Genomic DNA, 19,836 nt, shown 5'->3' with positions numbered 1-19,836 from the left:
CCAGCGGTGTTCTCCGGAGCTCTGCACAGTCAATCTCCACCGGTCAGTGTCCCGGCACCGAGAGAGCGCCCAGCGAGAGCGCTCGCCCATCCAGTTCTCGGGTCCCCAGGCGCCTCCCCTCGCCCCGCCTCATAGGCGTAACAGTTGCCAGAGTCTCAATGGGGGTTGGAACTTCCAGATCCAAGCTGGAATGGCTACCCACTACATCTCCCCCTTTTTGTCTAAATAAGAAGGTTCTAAACTAATACAAGACTATATACAAAGGAATGGTTATCAAATATTGTCCAGAAATAATGAGAGATAATGACCTAGATAAGATGTAACTACAACCAATGCAAACAATATCAAGCAAGAAACACATACTAAAATCCAGAGAAGTATAGAGCATAGGTAAATGGCATGTTATAAAGATCATTCAAAGGTGTCCTATCCTAAAGAACCTGAATCTAATACTTAATATGTTCTATCTAAGATATTATATATACTAAGTTGTAACTGTAACTGCTAGCCTTCAATCCCATCAAAGACCTGAGAAGGAACATAATGGTACCTGAGAAATGGTAGATGGATGCAAGCAACTTTCGGGAATCTTGCAAGAGTAGACCAAGACAGCTGGCAGCCTGGACAGTCACCTAATGTTTCTCAGCATTGTTGGTGCATTCAAATTGGCTACAGGCCTAGAGTATCTGACAGACCATTTTCAGAAGCAGGATTTCTGAAAGACCATCTTACCCTGTCTTGGCAGAGTACAGTGGTCGCTTTCCTTGTGTCCCGCTTGTCCAGAAAGGAGAGCATTGTATTTGTACTGTCAGCCATCAAGGCAAGGGCAGTTCTTTGCCCAGTAGGCCATTTTGTGCCAAAAGACAAACTTCCAAATGGAAATGTCTTAGAAGCCCAACATTCTCTCGGGATCAATTGGTGCAGCCAGGAGCAATTGTGTCTCACGTCAACAGAATTCTAAGTTATTTAAATGCCATATTATCCAGGTCTATGAAGTGTTTGAAGATTACCTGCCCATCTGACCTATGTATCTGTAAATCTGGATAACCTAACTAACGTAACTATAGAGATGACAGGCATAGGCGACTATAAATCTATAAATCTTATCTATCGAAATAACCTAAGGACTAAGGCTTCACGTAAATAAGGTAAACAGTCTATAAGCAAATGTATGGTGAAGAACGATGACTTCAAAATTGTGACAATACACAAGATATTTATAACAGAGGTAGGAATATATAGTGTGATATGCAATATGACAATAATATTAAATATATATCAATATACCGAATATCCTAAACAGAAGTAGAACATATATAAAGTATGACAGATATAAATTTACATTTGTATCAATATAAAAATGTTTCAAATAAGAGTAGAAATATATGTACATTATAACAAATATAGTTATATATTTGTATCAATATACAAATTATCTTAAACAGGAGTATAAAAATAGTTTACATTTGTATCAACATATAAGATTCTATAACAGTACAAATTACAGTGCAAATTATCTAAGGTTGCTATTTTACTATAGTTGTAATTTCCTCAGTTATGATAAAAGATAAGTTAGATATAAAACTTTAAACTCACAAATATAAGATAGATAGGACATCTTCTTTAATATTGTAACTGTAATTCTTGCTCAATAATTGTTTTATTATATGTAATATTACCACGTTAAAGTTAAAACCTTCCTTTAAAAAATAAAAGAAAAGGGGAAGTGCTGTGGATACCACTCTATATAAATAAAACACTGATGGCCAGTGACCAGGCAGGAAGTATAGGTGGGACAAAGAGAGAGGAGAATTGGGGAAACAGGAAGAAGGAGGGGAGACACTGGAGCCACCGCCAGGACAAGCAGCATGTGAAGATGCTGGTAAGCCACCAGCCACGTGGCAAGGTATAGATTTATAGAAATGGGTTAATTTAAGATAAAAGAACAGTTAACAAGAAGCCTGCCACGGCCATACAGTTTATAAGTGATATAAGCGTCTGAGTGATTATTTTATAAGTGGATTGTGGGACTGAGGGGCTTGGGGAACCTGGAGAGAAGCTCTCCAGCAACACTAATATTTTCATTACTGAGTCATCATACCTTTCATCTCTTGCTCTTTTCCCCTACAGAACATTTGTCTTCTTTTCTTTTTTAAAAAAATTAATTTCCATCTAAATTTTTTTCTCTTTTTCTGCTATGTAAATAATTATAAACCTGAAAATTCTAAACAGCATACCATGAAAGCACTTTTGCATATCCATGTTTATTGATGTACTACTCACAACAGTCAAGTTTTCAAAGTAGCCAAGATGTTCTCCAACAGGTGAATGGTAAAGGAGATGGGACATACACAGAGCAGGGTTATAGGAAAATGGATGGACTGTAGCTCATTGTGTTAAATGAAATAAGACATATCTCCTGTTTCCTCTCACATATTTAATATTATATACATGTATATGATACACATGTCATAGAAGTGGGATGGGGAAAGGAAGTAGATAGTGGGGGCAGGAAAGAGAATAAAGCTGTGGGAGAGAATCACGATCATACCAATCTCTGAGGAGCCCCCATGGAACTGGACTATGCCCTCTGGATAGGTGAGACAGTTTTTTTAGCTTGAACTGTTTTTTGGGGGACAGGCAGTGGGATTGGGGCCCATCCTTGGTGCATGAGCCGGCTTTTGGAGCCTAGTGCCTATGATGGGACACTTTGCCCAGCCTTGGTGCGGGGAGGAGGGACTTGGACCTGCCTCATATGAATGTACAAGGTTCTGCTGACTCCCCAGGGGAGACCTTGACTTGGAAGAGGTGGGAAGGCAGGGTGGGTTGGGAGGCAGAAGAGGGGAATCTGTGTTTGGTATGTAAAATGAATGGAAAATCTCTTAATAATTAAAAAAAAAAACTTTATAGAAAGAAAGTAAAAACACTGAACAGGAAGAAACGACTCAACCAATTGACAGGTATAAGGGGTGTGCTAAAGGGAAGACCTCAGGAGATTTCTCAACTAGAGATCAATCTGTGCAGTTTAACTCCAGAGTCTTTGTGGATGTTTATTACTGAAGAGGGCATGTTCTGAGGTCACTTCCTGTCACCTTTCTGTCCTGTTTTGGTCTGTTAGTGTTTGTTTTGAGAGTTGCCTGTCCCACTGAGCTGCACAAAGGTAGCAAGAGATTGTGAAGTTCAGAGTAGAACAGGAATTTGTTTAAAAACCATTTCTCTATACTGTGAAAGCATAAAGATGGAAAGAAATAAAAAGGTAGAGTGAGAAGGAACAGTGAGGGAGGAGGGGGAAGGAGAGAGAGATGGAGGGAGGGAAGGAGGAACAGAGAGAAAATATTACTGAATGTGAAAGTGAGTCTAAGTTCCTTTAAACATTTCAAATGCTGGGAAATCAGCTGGTTTGTTTTCCTTTTGGACCAGTGAAATCTGTTAACATTATACAAGCCCCAAACAATTTAGCAACACTTGAATATTTGCCAACCATGTCGCACTTAAGGGTAAACACAAAGTTTTGTGCTTGTTTCTAAGCTTAGTGGTTTCCAGTGTCTATACAGCATGTGTGTTCCTAAGCTCTGGGGTGGGTTTTCAGTCTTCTTTGGAGCATGTTTCCTTAGAGACAAGTGAGTCAGAGTCCTTTTCTAAACCCTGAGTGTAAACAACGTCTCAGAGGCCTGGGCAAGCCCCTGCCAGCTCTAAACCTCTGAGATGTCTGTGACCCTCTGGACTGTGTCCACAGTCTGGGAATGGCCATGGCACTGACAAGCCTCACTGGAGCTATAAACAGCATCTGAAATGGTTTGAAGTTTGGGAGACATCTAATTAACCCTCGTGCTGATCTCCTCACTGACTAGCACTTAAAACCTCCCATCTGACCTAACACAAATCAAACAATGGGCCCGATTCTTAATTTTCCAGCTACAAGTGTTGATCCATTTCCACAAGCCCACATGATAGCAGTGTGCACTCAAAAGTATGTTGAGGAAACACTATACCACTGCCATTATTCTATAAGTTAATGTCTTATCAAAATTGTTTCTACCAAAGCCCTGGGTTCACCAGCACCAGCAAAAGAATTACTCAGAAAGTATTTTTGTGTTTCTATATTCCATGAGAGTGGTGAAACCAAAACTTCGACACTTTCCTTGTGTGGTGCTTTTCTTCTGAATGTTTAGATGCAGAACCAATGCTCTCATCATTGGGAGACTGTAACAGCTAACAGTCTTCAAATTAACTCCCTTCTCATTGAATTTAGGAGATGATTCTGTTACTTCATCAACAATGTCCAGCACACATTTGAAACAATTACAGTAGGTTGATGATTTTTATTCACAGATTTCACTTAACCTGTACTTCTGCTTTTTGTACAAGTCATTTATCCTCAGAGACTTGCAAATTATGTCATAGTACTACAACACAGATCAAAATGGAGATGAATTGCAGGACCGATGGGACTGTGGTCATAATCCTTGGAAGAACAGAAAGGAATATATTTTGAATTCCTCATTCTATGATGGTAGAAGTCATTCTAAAACTGTAAGAAGGAGAAAAACTTTTAAAATATTAAAAAGAGGGAGATTAGAAAGGAAACATAGTTGGCTGGAGCATGATTCAAGTCAAGAAGGCCTCTAAACAGAGGAAGGGAAACTTCCACTCACACATGAATTCTGCATAGAGGGAAATTTTCTCTGTCACTGTCCAGTGGTCTTTCTCTGCTCATCCAGCAGCCATACAGCATTCCCACATTGAGATATGCCCAGTGCCTACACTTGAAACAAATTTTAGGGCCCACACTTCCTCGTTTGTAGACATCATAAAGTCCTAGGAGCACAAAACAGATGGAAATCTACACAGTGTCCTATGCATATATTCATATTTTTCTCACATTTATAAAATGCCAATCTCAGCCTAGGACAAAGTTAAATCTTTGAATTGTTTATGAGCATGCAGCTAAGAATATCAAGAAGGGTGTGTGTGATACAGAAAGGTTTACTCAAAGAGACCTGCTATATCACTGTGCTATAAAAAAAATCAATGATAGAATTTAATATCTCTATGGAGTCCATGTTTATAATTTCAAATATAAGATCCAATTAAATATCACATTGCTCTTTAATTCTAATATGAACATGAACTGAATCACTTCATAATCAAAACACTATTTTTATACTTAAATTTCACTTTGTTAATTTTATTTCTACTCTCTCCCAACACAGCACAATGCTTTCAAGTGTAGGTCAGTGTCAAATTGCTTCACAGTACAAAGTTGACACCGCAGAAAATTCCTTGATGAGTCAGACCTGGGTACAGAGGTTTAGTTGGTTTGAATTTTAGAGTATGGTGCATGGTATCCCAATTTTTCTGATGTCCATGATCTCTTGAAGAAGTTTCCTGCTCTCATTCGCAAATCCTTCATTGAGAAGCCGTTCCTGTTCCTAAAATGAAGATGGAGACTGAACTCAGATAGCTTCCCATGTTCCTCGGGGGGTCTGACAGACTCTCCTTTGGTAGTTACACTAAACCCTGGGGGAATTTTGATGTTTTTATCAAAATGTTTTTCTTCCTTAACTTCGATATCCCCTCTCCCAACTCCTACATATGGTATTAAATTTCCTGTACTTTCTTCAGCTTTAGAAATGTTGTCTAACATATCATAGAACACCAGTGGCCTACAACTCTCAGGTCCAATTCTTGGATCCTATGACTCAGGTAAAATACAATTTTCTTCAAAATCACCACCAGCTTCCCTCTTCTTTCTCGCCTCATCTCTGATTTGTGTGGTGTGGACTCTCAAACACATCTAATACCTGATAAAAATGGGCAAAGAACCAAATGAAGGTCACTCCCTAAGTTAGAATTAGGGCAGGCAAATTTAGGACATGTCCAAAATTTTACTGTCCAAGATAGGAGAGAAATATACTGAAGCAACTGGGGTCCTCAGTGCTCACATGCCATTCTATGAACAACCCTGGAGCCTAGGTACAGATGTGGAGGGATGCTCAGAAGACAGATGTTCTGACCATGTGAGCATTTACCCATTTTTCTTGAAGGTTTGGGACTGTCTCTACTCTTTAGGATATTTCTAGAGATAAGGTCATGCTAGGTGTGGCAGGAACAAATTTTCTATGGGTCCCATTCTGTAGAAAAGATAGGAGGTGGATATTATATCATATAGTTTGATACAAAAAAAGTCACTTGACATGTAGAAAGTACAACTTCTCTGTGTAGCACATGAGAAAAATAATAGTCCTTGATAGGTTAGTTGAAGATTCAGTCACAGAAATCCTACAAACCCATGAAGAGAATCTGTGATTAAAACTACTGTTTAACAGAGATACCCTGATAAAGAGTTTCATGCAGCAATAGGCAGCCTGAAATAGCCAGAGGTGGTTGGAGAAAAAACAGTAAGGAGATGATAACATAATAGAGTATGGGAACAATTCACTCCACTTTGAAGGATTTTGTGTTATTACCCTTGTATTTTAGGGAATGGGGCACAGAATCTCCATTCACAATTCAGTCAAGCCTTGGCCTTGTGAACCTAATGCCTAAGGCTCCTCATATATGTTGTTGACTGGACTGCAAAAACTGAAAATTAAATGGGTACAGCCAGGTACCTGAAGTTTAAGGGATATGATTCTTTGTTGTTCTGCCTTCATCGCTTCCTGTTCCTTCTCCATCTTCTCCTTCTGCTGTTTCATATGCTCCTGGTAACTCCTTTCCTTCTCTTCCATCATCAGCTCAAGCTTCTCTTGCATTTCCTTCAGTTCTCTGTTTGCAGCTTCCGCAGCTTCAGCCTTTATAGGGCCCACTGAGATAGGAAACAGCAAAGAATGCAAGAAGTGAAATCTATCAGCTGCTTTTGTCTTTTATCACCTTAGGAAAATAATCCTATCATTGACAAAAGTTTCCTGTGGAATCTTTGCCTTATCAAATTAATGAGGAGGGAGAAGGCCACATCTACAGTTTAAAAATAGCCACCATGAAGCTAAGAGAGACATCTGTCATTCTTTCTCTACCATGATAACCTTATATGGACCAATATTGCAGCACATGCCAATAATTTCCAACATCTGGAGTCTCAGCAGCCCTCACCTTCAATCTCCTTTTCCTTTTCTGTGAGTGACTGATCTGTCTTTAGAAGTGTTTCAGCCACATCCTCCTTGGACTCAAAGTACTTTTTCAGCATCTCTTCAGCCTGGATGTCAAAAGAAATTAGAATGAGGAAATAAGAGTATGAGTTAAAGACAAATCATGCATACATCTCTTAATTCAAAATAAGGCTATCAGCTATGAACAAATACTTTGTGGTTCAAACAGCATTTCAATTTTAAGGTTTTAAAATCAACCTGAGGTCTCCTCAGACTCCATCATTTCCAATTATTCAAGCTTTATTAATAGGTGACTCCACTCATCTAGCTGTATTTTTGGTATTTATTCAATATGTTACCATCAGCTAATAATGTTGATTTGGGCTTGAAAACTCAATATCTGTTCAATAGAAAAAATTTGTCATACAATATATTCTGATCATGCATTCTCTTCCCCCAACTCATCCCAGATCCTCCTCATCTCCTTACACACCCATCTCCATGCCTTTTCTTTCTCTCCCTCTTTAGAATACTAACAAGTAAACAAAAACTAATCCAGAAAAAGAAAGAAGAAAAAGATAACAAAGAAACTGACACACATAAAATAAAACGCACTAAAACACAAAAGTAGAAATCATAATATATAAGTAAAAGACCAACAAGACAAAAAATGCCCAAACAAAGCAATATGAGACAAAAACTTTACCATAATACCATTTAGTTTGTTGTGTGTTAGCTATGTACTTCCTGGCATGGGGCCTGCCCTGAAGTGTTAATCAGGAACTTTTACTTGTCATCTGCTCCATCCAAACCTCTGAGCATCCAGAATATTGTCATAATAGTTCGAGAAGGGGCATTGTGGTGATTTGAATGAGAATGGCCCCCATAGGTTCCTATGTTTTGATGTTTAGCCACCACCAGAGAGTGAAACTGTTTGAGGAGGATTACGAGGTCTGGCTTTGTTGGAGTGGATGTGGCCTTGATGGAGGGTGTGTGTCATTGGGAGCTGCCTTTGAGGTTTGAAAAGCCCATGCCAGGCCCAGTATCTCTCTCTTGGGCTGTCCCCTGCAGCTCTGGATGTAAATAAAGATCTCAGCTACTTTTATGGCACCACATCTGCCTGTGTGTCACCATACTCCTTATCATGATGATAGTAGACTAACCCTCTGAAGCTGTAAGCAAGCCCCAAATTAAATGTTTCCTTAAGACTTCCCTTGGTCATGGTGTTTCTTCACTTCAATAGAACAGTAACTAAGACAGTGATGCTTAAAACTCCCTACTGACTTTCTAAATTATCCAATAAACACCTGGTCTTTTTGAGTGTCTTCTAAGACACCCACTGACATATCTGCCCTCTGCCCTGTCATTTTATGTCTTGATAATGTTTTCTTTGCCACTGACTAAACAGAACTCTAAAAGCATCAATTTATTCTTATGGGATTTTTCTAGTTTCTGATATTTCCATTTACTTCATATCCACTTGTCTCTGTCTTTCGTTGAAGAGTCAGCTCAACTATCTTGTTTGATATCATGGGTACAATATACTGTTTTGTATACATTATTCTTTGTACAGGAGGGGTAGGATTAAATTCTAGTCAAAATCACATACTCATGTAATTACTAGCAATGGCTTAAGAGCATATAGCCCAGAAAAGGGCACCATGTAGTAAAGTTCTTGAGTACAACAAAGGAAAAAGCCTTGAACCCAGAGCATGATCGAGTCATTAGAGTACCTGGGTTCTTTCTTCCTTACTTCTTGTATACAAAAGGGAAGAAACATTTAGCTTTTGTAAAGCCATCTATGTTTGAAAATAATATGGAGCTAAATCTAACCTTGCACTCTATTGCCTAAGTAGGGAAGTTTCGAACCATTAAAGGCAAAGACTGTGTAACATGGATTTTCATTCAGGCTATAGTATTCCTTGACTATGTGATCTTGAGTGAAGTCTTAACTTCTCTCTGTCACAATTCCCTGCTCTCTTTATGAGACAATAATAATAAATACTTAGTACAATTGGTGTCAGAACTCAAGGAATTAACTTAGAGAAAACAATGAGGACAATCCATGTGTCAACTGCTATTACTACCCTTATTACTAGTCTGTGAACTAACATTACCTAGGGGTTATGAGCGAGAACTTACTAGCAACTTTTGGTTTGGTTTCTTTATTCCTTAAATTACAGTAACACTACCATCCTGAGAAGTACTGGAAACATGGGGATAAATAAATCATTGCTGGATGATGAGATAGATAAGTGAGGGGATGAATGAATTCCACAGCATTTCTGAGAGGTCCAATTGTACTTGCAAAGAAGAAGCTGCTGTCTATACCATGATTGGCTCTCTACCTGGATGAATGTAAGACAAGGGCACTATCCACCAACATAACTGCATTGTCCTTGTTCTCACTAGTATCTAACAGAGATTCCACACCAAGACCCCCAGTATGATACCAACTACCTCATTTACCTGGAGCCCTTTTCCAGGAGCCTGGTTATACTTTTTCCCCAGCTCTTGTTTTCTTTGAAGATAGAGGTAGTAACCTCCTGGTTTAGAGAATGTCCCCTGCTTCACTTCTTCTTCCAGAGGACCATAGATCTCCTTCAGCAAATCTGAGCAACGAGCTGATGACACGTCTATGTTCTTTTTAACAAAGGCATCTAGCTTGGCATCCAGCAGGGCCTGGGGAAAATCAAAGTCACACAGATGGTTGAGAGGAGGGAGATAACACAACTGGAGAATGTCTAAATGGGGCCATGTTTTTCACCTCACTGTAAATCTCATGGTGTCCTTGCAGAAACTGGTCCTTTAGTTTGTGATTTCCTGAAGGCATCTCCTTGTTCTCCTCCTGCTGCCCACCTTCCTTATTTAAGTAGTAATTATGAAAGCACAAATACTACTCCTTAGGAAACCTTTGTCTTGTCAAGTCTCTAACTTTAGGGATAGCTCAGACCAGGCCCCTATGGACTTCCTGTACCCACCATTCTGTTGTTTTGTGATCTTAACATTCATGGACCAATGATCCTTGTCTCTGAAACAGGATGAGCAACACCAATTTCAGAGGTTTTTAGCCACATTATGAGGTAACACAGAGTACTGAGACCAGAGACTTTACAAGAAGTACTCAGAAAAAAGAATAAATACCTTTTGATATTGTAATATTTTGTATGGGTTTTGTCACTGTGGTGCTAAAAAAGAAGATGATAATGATGGGCATTTCAACATTTAGAAAGCATAATGGAACTGAGTATCTACATGTGTTACTTCCTGAAAGTAATTTAGATATGAAGATGCCTATTTCCTACTGACACTGACCATCTAGTTTCACTAGAACTCTTGACCTCAAGTGTCATTATTGACTATTAAAAAATCTGGCCTTGCCCAGACACCCAGATAGTGGTGCCATAAACCCCATCCAAGGACTGAGGAATCTGAAGGCAGACATCACGGCTGGGCCCCTGGTGGAGCACTGGGAGTCTAATTAGTGAGTAAGAAGAGGGTTTATATGAGCGAGAATTGTTGAAGCCAAGGTTGGATAAAGCACCAGGACAAATAACCAAATGAATGGAAGCACAGGATCTATGAACCAAAGGCTGAGGGGCCCCCAACTGGATCAGGCCCCCTGAACGGGTGAGACAGTCATTTGGCTTGATCTGTTTGGGAGGCAGCTGTGCATTGGTGCCAGGTCCTGGGCTCGTTGCATGAGTTGGCTGTTTGAATCCTGGGACTTATGCAGGGACACTTGGCTCGGTCTGGGAGGGGGGAATGGACCTGCCGGACTGAGTCTACCAGATCAACCCCGGTCCTCGGGGGAGACCTTGATCTGGAGGAGGTGGGAATGGGGGGTGGGCTGGGGGGAGGGGTGGGTGAGATGGGGAGAACAGGGGAATCTGTGGCTATTATGTTGAACTGAATGGTGTTGTAAAATAATAATAATAATAAAAAATCTGGCCTTGCTAATCAGGGAGGATCATCAATGATTTTTTTTTATAATAAACATTTTTATAATAAACATAATGAAATGTTGTGGAAAATGTGGTTAACTATAATGCTATCTTTTTGATCAAATTCTAGCAGAATTTAATATTTCAATAACGATTACAAACCTGTACACATCTCTGGGTGTCACTGCCTTGGAGACTAAGGACAATACTCATCCCAGAAAAGGCCCATATATAGCTAGAGTTTTCCTGCCTTGCCCACAGTCAGGACAAATCTTTGTCACCCGCCAGTCCCACAGCCGCTCAGACCCAACAAAGTAAACACAGAGACTTATATTGCTTCAAACTGTACAGCTGTGGCAGGCTTCTTGCTAACTGTTCTTATAGCTTAAATTAATTCATTTCCACACATCTAAACCTTGCCACATGGCTTGTGGCTTACCGACATCTTTTCATGCTGCTTGTCAGGGTGGCGGCTGGCAGTGACTCCTGCCTTCCTGTTTTTTTATTTCTCCTCTCTGTTAATCCTGCCTATATTTCCTGCATAGCCACTGGCCAATCAGTGTTTTATTTATTGACCAATCAGAGCAACTTGACATACAGACCATCCCACAGCACAGCCAAGTGCAGACCATCTCAGACACCTGCACTCAGGCCCATGGTCCTAATCATCCTCTATGTGGACCTGTTGGGTAAAGCCACGAGGAACCCAAGAAGGGCTCCCACAGGACATACAGAACATCCCACAGCACCCATGTATTTCTTTGTCTTATTATTTTGGGTACCACACTTACCCCTAATTCCTTCTGGAACTTGTGATCTACATCATTGAAAGAATTCTTCATGAAGACTTCAATGGCCTCACTCTCAATGGGCCTGTGCAGGTCCAGTAGCTCCTGGAGGGTTTCCACGGGCAGCTGAACCTTCTGGTTCATCTGTTCTTCATAGTGCTTAATGGCCTTTTGCACTGCAGCTGAGTTCTCTGTCTGAGCCAAAGTCAGGACAGCATTCTCCATGCAGGGTAGTTCTCCACTTCTGATGGCATTGACATAGGTCAGCACCAGGTTCTGTAGACCTACATAAAGGAGTTTAAAAATGACTGCTAATTGCTGGACAGTGCATATAGTTTTCAATATTTTCTGAGAAAGAACATCAAAGTTATTACATATTAACCTCTAGATTCAGAGGAGATTGAAACACATTTTTACTGCTTCTACATTTATCCCAGAGACAGACTTTGTATTGAATCAATCAGGGCAGTTTTTGGATGACCTGAAACACTATGTCTACTCATTTTATCACTCTTCTTTTTCTATTCTTCTCATTTTCTTTCTTTCTTTCTTTCTTTCTTTCTTTCTTTCTTTCTTTCTTTCTTTCTTTCTTTCTTTCTTCCTTCCTTCCTTCCTTCCTTCCTTCCTTCCTTCCTTCCTTTCTTTCTTTCTTTCTTTCTTTCTTTCTTTCTTTCTTTCTTTCTTTCTTTCTTTCTTTCTCTCTTATTAAATAGCCAAAGAGAAAACTCTCTCCACTTCCTCTTTTTGTTGTTGTTAGGTGTATTTTGTTGCTCTTCCTTCCTTCCTTCCTTCCTTCCTTCCTTCCTTCCTTCCTTCCTTCTTTCCTTTCTCTCTTTCTTTTTAGTGATGCATGCTACTAGTCCTGTTTCTACACTATGTAAATGTGTCTATCCAGATTTTTTTTTCACAAAATCTATAGAATAACCATACATCAAGGTTTCCCATACTTTGCTGTTTGCAGGCCTGAAAGCAACACATCCAAGGAATCAGTTCTGAGGCAAATTAGATCAGCTTTAGGTCCTTCCTATGCAAGAGTTCTCTATGCATCCATCCTGCACTTTTTTGTTGTTGTTGTTTCTATAGTTAGGATGAACCATGGATTTTTCTTCTTTTTCTTAAATTTCCATGGACAGGTTGAATGTGTGTGTGTGTGTGTGTGTTCATTTACTTTTTTGGTTATTTATTTATTTTTAATAATAATATTTTAACAATAATAATATAATTTTTTTATTATTGAAATAGTCCAAAGTTTCCCAGACTTCCCTTAACCTTAGTACATAGTCAATGATGAGCTTGCATTTCTGTTTCATATCCTCCTGCCTCTATCCCTGCAAAACTAAGATTATAGGTTTTCACAGCCATACTAGTTCATGTGCTATTAGAATCAAATCAAGAACTTGGTGGACATTAGTAAACCACTATTCTCTGATGTACATTCTTGCTGGGGGAGCTGCATGATTGCATTATGTTCCTTATTATAAATACTAGGGAAAAGTCCACATTGAATTATTATAAAACAAACAACTTCACCCATTCAAAAAACCAATTCTTCTTCCTGATACTTCTATCTCAAGAAAAAATACAACATCAAAGAAGTGTTGAGCTTCAATCTCAGGTAACACATTTATAGGTCCTTCTTAGTCATATCACACTGTCATATATCACTATAATGAAAAATTTTTGGATTTGACATCAAAATATAGCTTCCATCTCACTCTGACTGTTTCTACTGACATAATTTTAGTCTAACCCAGTGACTATTAAATTCTACTCCATTTCTACTCCATTAAACAGAGACTTCATCTTCTCAGTCTCTCCCTTTTAGAACTGCAAAGTGTTATGCATAACATATATAAAATACATATATAAATCAGAGACCTTCTCACAAAGCTTGGAACCAACTGTAAATTCCTTAAGTCATGTTTCTGTTTTATCAGGACATCACTGCTCCATCCTGGCTATGGTTCCATACTTCTCCAATAAGAGACACTCTCATGCATTCTCTTCTTTCAGTCACATAACTCTTTCTTTCCTGAAGTTGAAAAGTTGTGTCTGCCTTAGGCCTTGCTCTAATATCTGTGTTCTATATGCTGTTCTTTTGTGACTTTTGGTAACTTGTTCATTAGTAGGAAACTATGAGCAAGAGAAATTGTTTCTAGGGCTTCAATAGATTCTAGTGCCCACTTTGCTATTATGGTTATGGGATTGTGAGAAATAGATTTAGTTCCCAAGTAAATTCTGTCATGTGATGTATGCACTACATTTTCAACAGCATTATCAAATGGTGGTTGATATGGTTGGAAGTGGCTCCCTCAGTATCCTACAATGAGCAGAGCAGAAGCCGGGGTAGGAAGTGGAGGGGATGACTTACGTGGCCCATTGACTGTGATGCCACCAGACAGAGTCTTGACATCAGAAGAGCTGAAGATGTATGAGGTGCATTCTGCAACTTGTTCCACAAATTCATCACTCAGGTCTTCCTCTCTAAGTGTTTCTAGTTTGGAAAGATACTTCCTCTGAGCAGGCCTGTCAAAGACAAAGCACCTCCTCTTTGGGAAGAACTTCCTGATGCATAGCCGAGGCTCATTAAAGCTTTTAGTTTTCTCATCAGTTCCTTAAGGAAGGATAAATTAGATACAAGAAATTTCAAATGAATTATTTAAAACACATGACCTTTCCAATATTATGACTTTTGCAAAGCAAGCAGAAAATCACAATGTGGAATGAGCAATAAAAAATTAAAGGAATGGGAAAGAAAACACCCTTTCTCTAAGAAGCTGTGGATGGTACAGTTCAAATTCAGTCGAGCTGTATTTTTATTTCCAATAACAGCAGTGAGGATAGCACAATAACAGGATCAAGAACTTTACCAGGAATGCAGAAGTGACCTTTATGCTATTGATATCATTAGATCTCAAACTTCCCTTGAGTCCATTCACCTGTTTTCAGACCCAGTGCATTCTCCAGGTACTCATCAGCAGTGACAGGTTTTCCATTAACTTCAAGGTCCAGATGGAAATCCCTCAGAGTCCACACAAAGGTTGGAAAGAAGCCCACAAAGGTAGCTGAGTCATCTAAATTACTCTGCTCAGGTGACGACTTTGATTTGATTAGATTACTCAGTTCTGTGACATAGCTGGCATGCCAAGTTAAGAAAACTACAGGGAAAATGCCAATCATATGATGTAGATTCCACCACTACCCCTCAACACTAACTTACATTTATTTGTTAGCTTATTCTTTTTCTAAATTCACTCAGTCACAAATATCTATTTAATGTCTACTATAGAACAAGCACCATCCTGGGGACAAAATTTTAAAATAAGCGAAAGAATATCAACACACAGAGTTTATGTCTAACTGAAAGAGACAGACAATAAATAAGTGAATAAAATACAAAAAACTCAGATATTTCTATGAATTATGATGCAGAAAAATGAACTAGCCCAAGAAATAGTGAATTAATACATGCATCTTCATGGGGAGCTTTCTCATGGAGTTTTTCATAGAGCTTCTTGTGCTCTCTGAGATCCTAAGCAATCTGGAATCCAAATGAATCAACAAAGCCAACCTTGGGAAGTTTAGTAGAAGAACATTACAAACAGAGGTCACAAAACTTTTAAGCCCTTAAACAGGAAAACATGATTATATGGTGAGTATAAAGCACAATTGCCAGTATAGAGGGGCAGAAGTCCCAAAAGACAGACATGTAGGATATTTAAGTTAGACAGACCCAAGTCTTCAATGTGATTTGCACTAAATGGAAGGCACTGGGATATTTTATGTAGAGAAGACATAATACAGCATCATTTTTGAAGAAAACACTGGCTGGGAATATACATGGGAATCAAAAGTATAAGCAAAGAATAATATGGCAGTTGACATGTCCAAAACAAGAGACAAGAAAAGCTTAAACTAGAGTTTTTTTTGTAGAAGATATGTAGAAAATATGTCAGTCTAAGGAAATAGGTTTGCTAATAGAACTTACAACTTTTGTGGAATAATGATTTCTAATATATGAGAAAATGGTTATATCAAGTGATTTCTGTTATAAATCTGAGAAATTCTGCAAATGATGGGAAAATAGTGTATTAAGAAACATGGAGGAAGGAGAGATTTTGAAAATTGTGAATTTGAATCATCTCTTAGATATCTACATGAAGGCAGCTAAATGTAAAAGACTGAATGTCGTCTTCATAACTGTAAACTTGATGGCAACTGTCACACAGGTGCTACATAGGCCTTGAGTCTAAATGGCAGCACCTAGAGACACAAAGTAACACAAGGATAGGAGAGGCACAGCAACTAGTGAGTTGTACACTTAGAAGCCACAAAAAGGAGAGAACATGAACAGAAAACGTTGGCTGGTGTGGTAGGTGGAATACCAGAAAACTTAGAAACTCTACATCTAAGATCCAAGTCAATCAGAAAGGAGGAAGAGCTTAATTTATGGCATCTGCTAAGAGATCAAATAATACAATCGCCCACTGGATAAGGAGTTAATTGAGCTCAATATTTGGTGGTAAGGCCATGGATTAAGAGGTGATAACGACATAGATGAGCTCCTAAAAATGGAAACAGTGGAAGAAGGGGAATGAACAGGGATATCATGTGTACATAAGTGTCTTCTAGTTTCTAGTCTTTAGAAAGTTAACAGAGTTTTAAAATTTTTGTCAAAAAATGTTGTGGTGAGGGTAGGGTTGAAAAAGAAGACTGGACATAAAGGTGTCATGCTCTGAATGTCTAAACTTCAGAGACTCTGCTGTTCTTTTTATTGACATAAGGATGAGAAAGTGCTGCAGAGTCTAAATAGGAGGAAAAGCATGCCTGTCACTTCTAGAGTTCCATAACATGCAAAGTGAGAGCTAAAACAAAAGGACAGCCAAACAAACAACATCTCAGAGAACCTGAGAGATTAGCAGGAGACATTACCTACAGCTCATAGCTGGGTTGTTAAATGTTAATACTTAGAGGTGCTGACAGTAATGGTCATTTTCAGGGACAGAAGTTTTAACTGATGTTGAGGATTTGGACACATGTGGGATATTAATCCAAATATGGATTTTCTGAGCAGTGTGTGGCTGTGTTTATGGTCATATGGACCAAGAGAGCTTGAACTTGTGGTGGAGACTGAGGTAAACCCAGATGCAAAGGAGAAAATTGTTGTCTAAATCCCTCAGTCCTTACCTGCCAGTCTACCTGAGGAAGTAAGAAGCTGGTCTTCCAAGATTTAGTACTGTTCTAGACACACAGAAAGGATACTGCAGTTGGCCCATGGCCTGCTGGTTGATAGTTCTTATGCTGTTGTAGATGAAGGTGCTGCTGAGGAGGACTGACAAGGCAAAGATCCAGCAGTCATTCTGGTTGTCTCCCTGCAGGTCAGTGAGTGAAGAAGAGTGACTAAGAGACTGTCTATCATCTCAAGTAGCCAAGATGAGCCTTTGTCTGCCTCCTATTAGCTATGGTATCAAAAGTAATTAATTTCTACCACATAATAATTCTGTACCTGTACAATGATTTTATGAATGTTCAATTCATGCTCTATAATTTAAATAAGATGATGTGCACCCATGTATATGACAGCATGTAGGGCATTCAAACTTAAAGGTCATACATAATGTTGATCAGTTGCCAAAATCTAAACTGGCATGCTGGGTTTCACTCACAGAACATGTTATGGTAAGGGACTGTCTTAGTGTTTCTATTGCTGTGAAGAGACACCATGACCACAACAACTCTTATAAAGGAAAGGATTTAATTGGGTGACTTACAGTTCAAGGTTCAGTCCATTATCATCATGGTGGGACATGGCAGCATGAAGGCAGACATGGTGCTAGAGAGGTAGCTGAGAGTTCTCCATCTTATTCTGGCAACATCTGGTTTCTGCCACTGAATGTGGTTTGAGCATATAACAGATCTCAAAGCCTGCCACCACAGTGACACACTTTATCAAAGAAGGCCACATCTTATCCCAAAGCCACATCTCCTAATAGTGCCACTCCCTTTAGGCAGACATTTTCTTTCAAACCACCACAGGGACATTTTAGCACTAGGAAAAGTAAGGTCCTTTAATGAAGTTTTGTGTCTGTCAGACTGGGAAGAGTAGTAACGTCATCCTCCATGAAAAATGATGTAATTGCAAATTGTGGTTTGCAAGAAAATGGCCTCGATAGGCTCATATGTTTAAATGCTTAGTCACCATGAGCGGAGTGGAAAAGTTTGAAAGAGTTAGAGGACTAAGAGATGTGGCCTTATTGTGTCACAGGGGATGGGACTTTAGGCTTCAAAATCCCAATGCAGGACTAGTCTCTGTCTTTCTCTGTCTCTCTCTGTCTCTTTCTCTCTGTCTGTCTGTCTGTCTCTGTCTGTCTCTGTCTGTCTCTGTCTGTCTCTGTCTCTGTCTCTGTCTCTCTCTCTCTCCCCTGCTGCCTATGGATCAGGATGTAGCTCTCAGCTACTATTCCAGCACCATGCCTGCCATTTCTGCTGCCATGATGTTAATATACTAAGCCTCTGAGACTATAAGCAAGCCCATAGTTAAATGCCTTTTTTAAAAAACTAATAGTTGCCCTGGTCATAGTGTATGTTCACAGAAATAGAGCAATACCTAAATTTTGTTTTTCTCTCATTAATAATGTTGTACAGAAATTACAATTTTTAGCATTTCCACAGGCTCACACCTAAAAATCAGGCATGTTCAGAAAATGTATAGTCAAGTTTAGAGACACCATTAAGAGTCTCACCAAAGCATTGTGTGATGGTGTAAGAGAAAAATGGCCAAAAGTATTAACTGTTATTATTATGAAAGCTGACTGACTATTAATCAGTTGACTTTAGTGTCTGCTGCTTCCTATGTCAGGTGAGTTGAAGAATGATATACTAATTTGATTTGCTAGGTGCATAAATGAAAGACTGTGGTGAAGAATACAAGGTGGGCTACTGATGCACCATGAGTAATATTGGAAAGAGTATGTTGTACCTTCTCTATGTCTTCCAGGCCCTCAGTATCAAGAAGAACTAGGGTGTGTCCTGGCTTCTGGGGATGAGGCACACACCACATCCAGATCCCCTTGGTGTGAGACTGCACCGTGGAACCCAGAGAGAAGCCTGCAGGGTGGAGATGAAATGGGGGAAATGAACAGTACATGCTTCATGAAATCTCATTGGAATTACCATATTTACCACTTACAGGAGGACAACCAGTTACAAGAATTGATTTTAATTGCAAGCTTAGCAAAAGGGAGGACAGACATCCAGTGCTGAGCAATCATTCATTTCCACCTTAGACATCAGTGGATGCTTGCTCTTCCTACATGAACATTCTAATAAATATTTCATAATTCATCATAAAGTAAGTCGACTTTCTCTATGAATGTATTATTTCTTCTATTAAAACACACTTTTACCTTTAAATGAGGAAGTAATGGGAATGTGGGAGGAACCAGTGAGAAGACTAATTCAGAGAAGAAAAAGTCTTCTGATGCACACAAGCCATCCCATATGACCAGTGTCTCTGACTTTTCCTTGTCATCTCTGCTTGCTGGATGCTGGGAGTGGGAGTGGGCAGAGGAGACTCAGCAGAGCTTTGCTGGTGGCACTCACCATTCTGCTTTCCAGCCAGCTTGTTCATCAGGTAGGATTTTCCTGTGCGGTAGAGGCCCACTATTGCTACCACCACCACAGGCTGCTTGATAGCAGACAGGATCTCCAGTGCTTCCTGGTTGGCCACCAACTGCTGGTCAGAGTTCTCGATGAGGCACACTGGGCCTGGCATGTGGATTTCTGAAGCCATTTCCACCTTACTCTTACGTTTGCAAGAAATAATAAAACAGATACTGTATTATTATCAGTTCTGTATCAGTTAGAAGAACTCAATGACATGTACCTAAGGGTGCAATTGTGGCATTTATAACTTGTTTGGGAACCTACCCAACTACCTGAGCCAGTAATATCATTGGATCTTGGAGGAGACCCAACTACTGCCACTTTTAAATGAGCATAATTTTTAACTGCATT

General features: G+C 39.4%; 2 protein-coding genes across 2 annotated transcripts in view; both read right to left on the bottom strand.

The window, feature by feature from the left end:
- The window catches only part of LOC102905706 (guanylate-binding protein 3), a 141,196-nt gene that overhangs the window by 79,071 nt on the left and 42,289 nt on the right, over positions 1–19,836 (bottom strand). The gene's annotated exons all lie outside the window — the stretch shown is intronic.
- Positions 5,208–19,620, bottom strand: LOC102911491 (guanylate-binding protein 2-like). The gene is made up of 10 exons (XM_042280029.2): positions 19,423–19,620; positions 18,800–18,927; positions 17,083–17,192; positions 14,760–14,956; positions 14,192–14,434; positions 11,824–12,104; positions 9,558–9,770; positions 7,093–7,195; positions 6,615–6,808; positions 5,208–5,432 (listed from the first exon to the last, which is right to left on the bottom strand). Exons 1-10 carry the CDS (start codon positions 19,610–19,612, stop codon positions 5,328–5,330), a joined length of 1,764 nt encoding a protein of 587 aa, XP_042135963.1. The 5' UTR covers positions 19,613–19,620; the 3' UTR covers positions 5,208–5,327.

This window comes from Peromyscus maniculatus, chromosome 6 (assembly GCF_049852395.1).
Source record: "Peromyscus maniculatus bairdii isolate BWxNUB_F1_BW_parent chromosome 6, HU_Pman_BW_mat_3.1, whole genome shotgun sequence".
Classification (NCBI taxonomy): Eukaryota; Metazoa; Chordata; class Mammalia; order Rodentia; family Cricetidae; genus Peromyscus; species Peromyscus maniculatus.
This window is presented reverse-complemented; position numbering and strand designations above follow the sequence as displayed.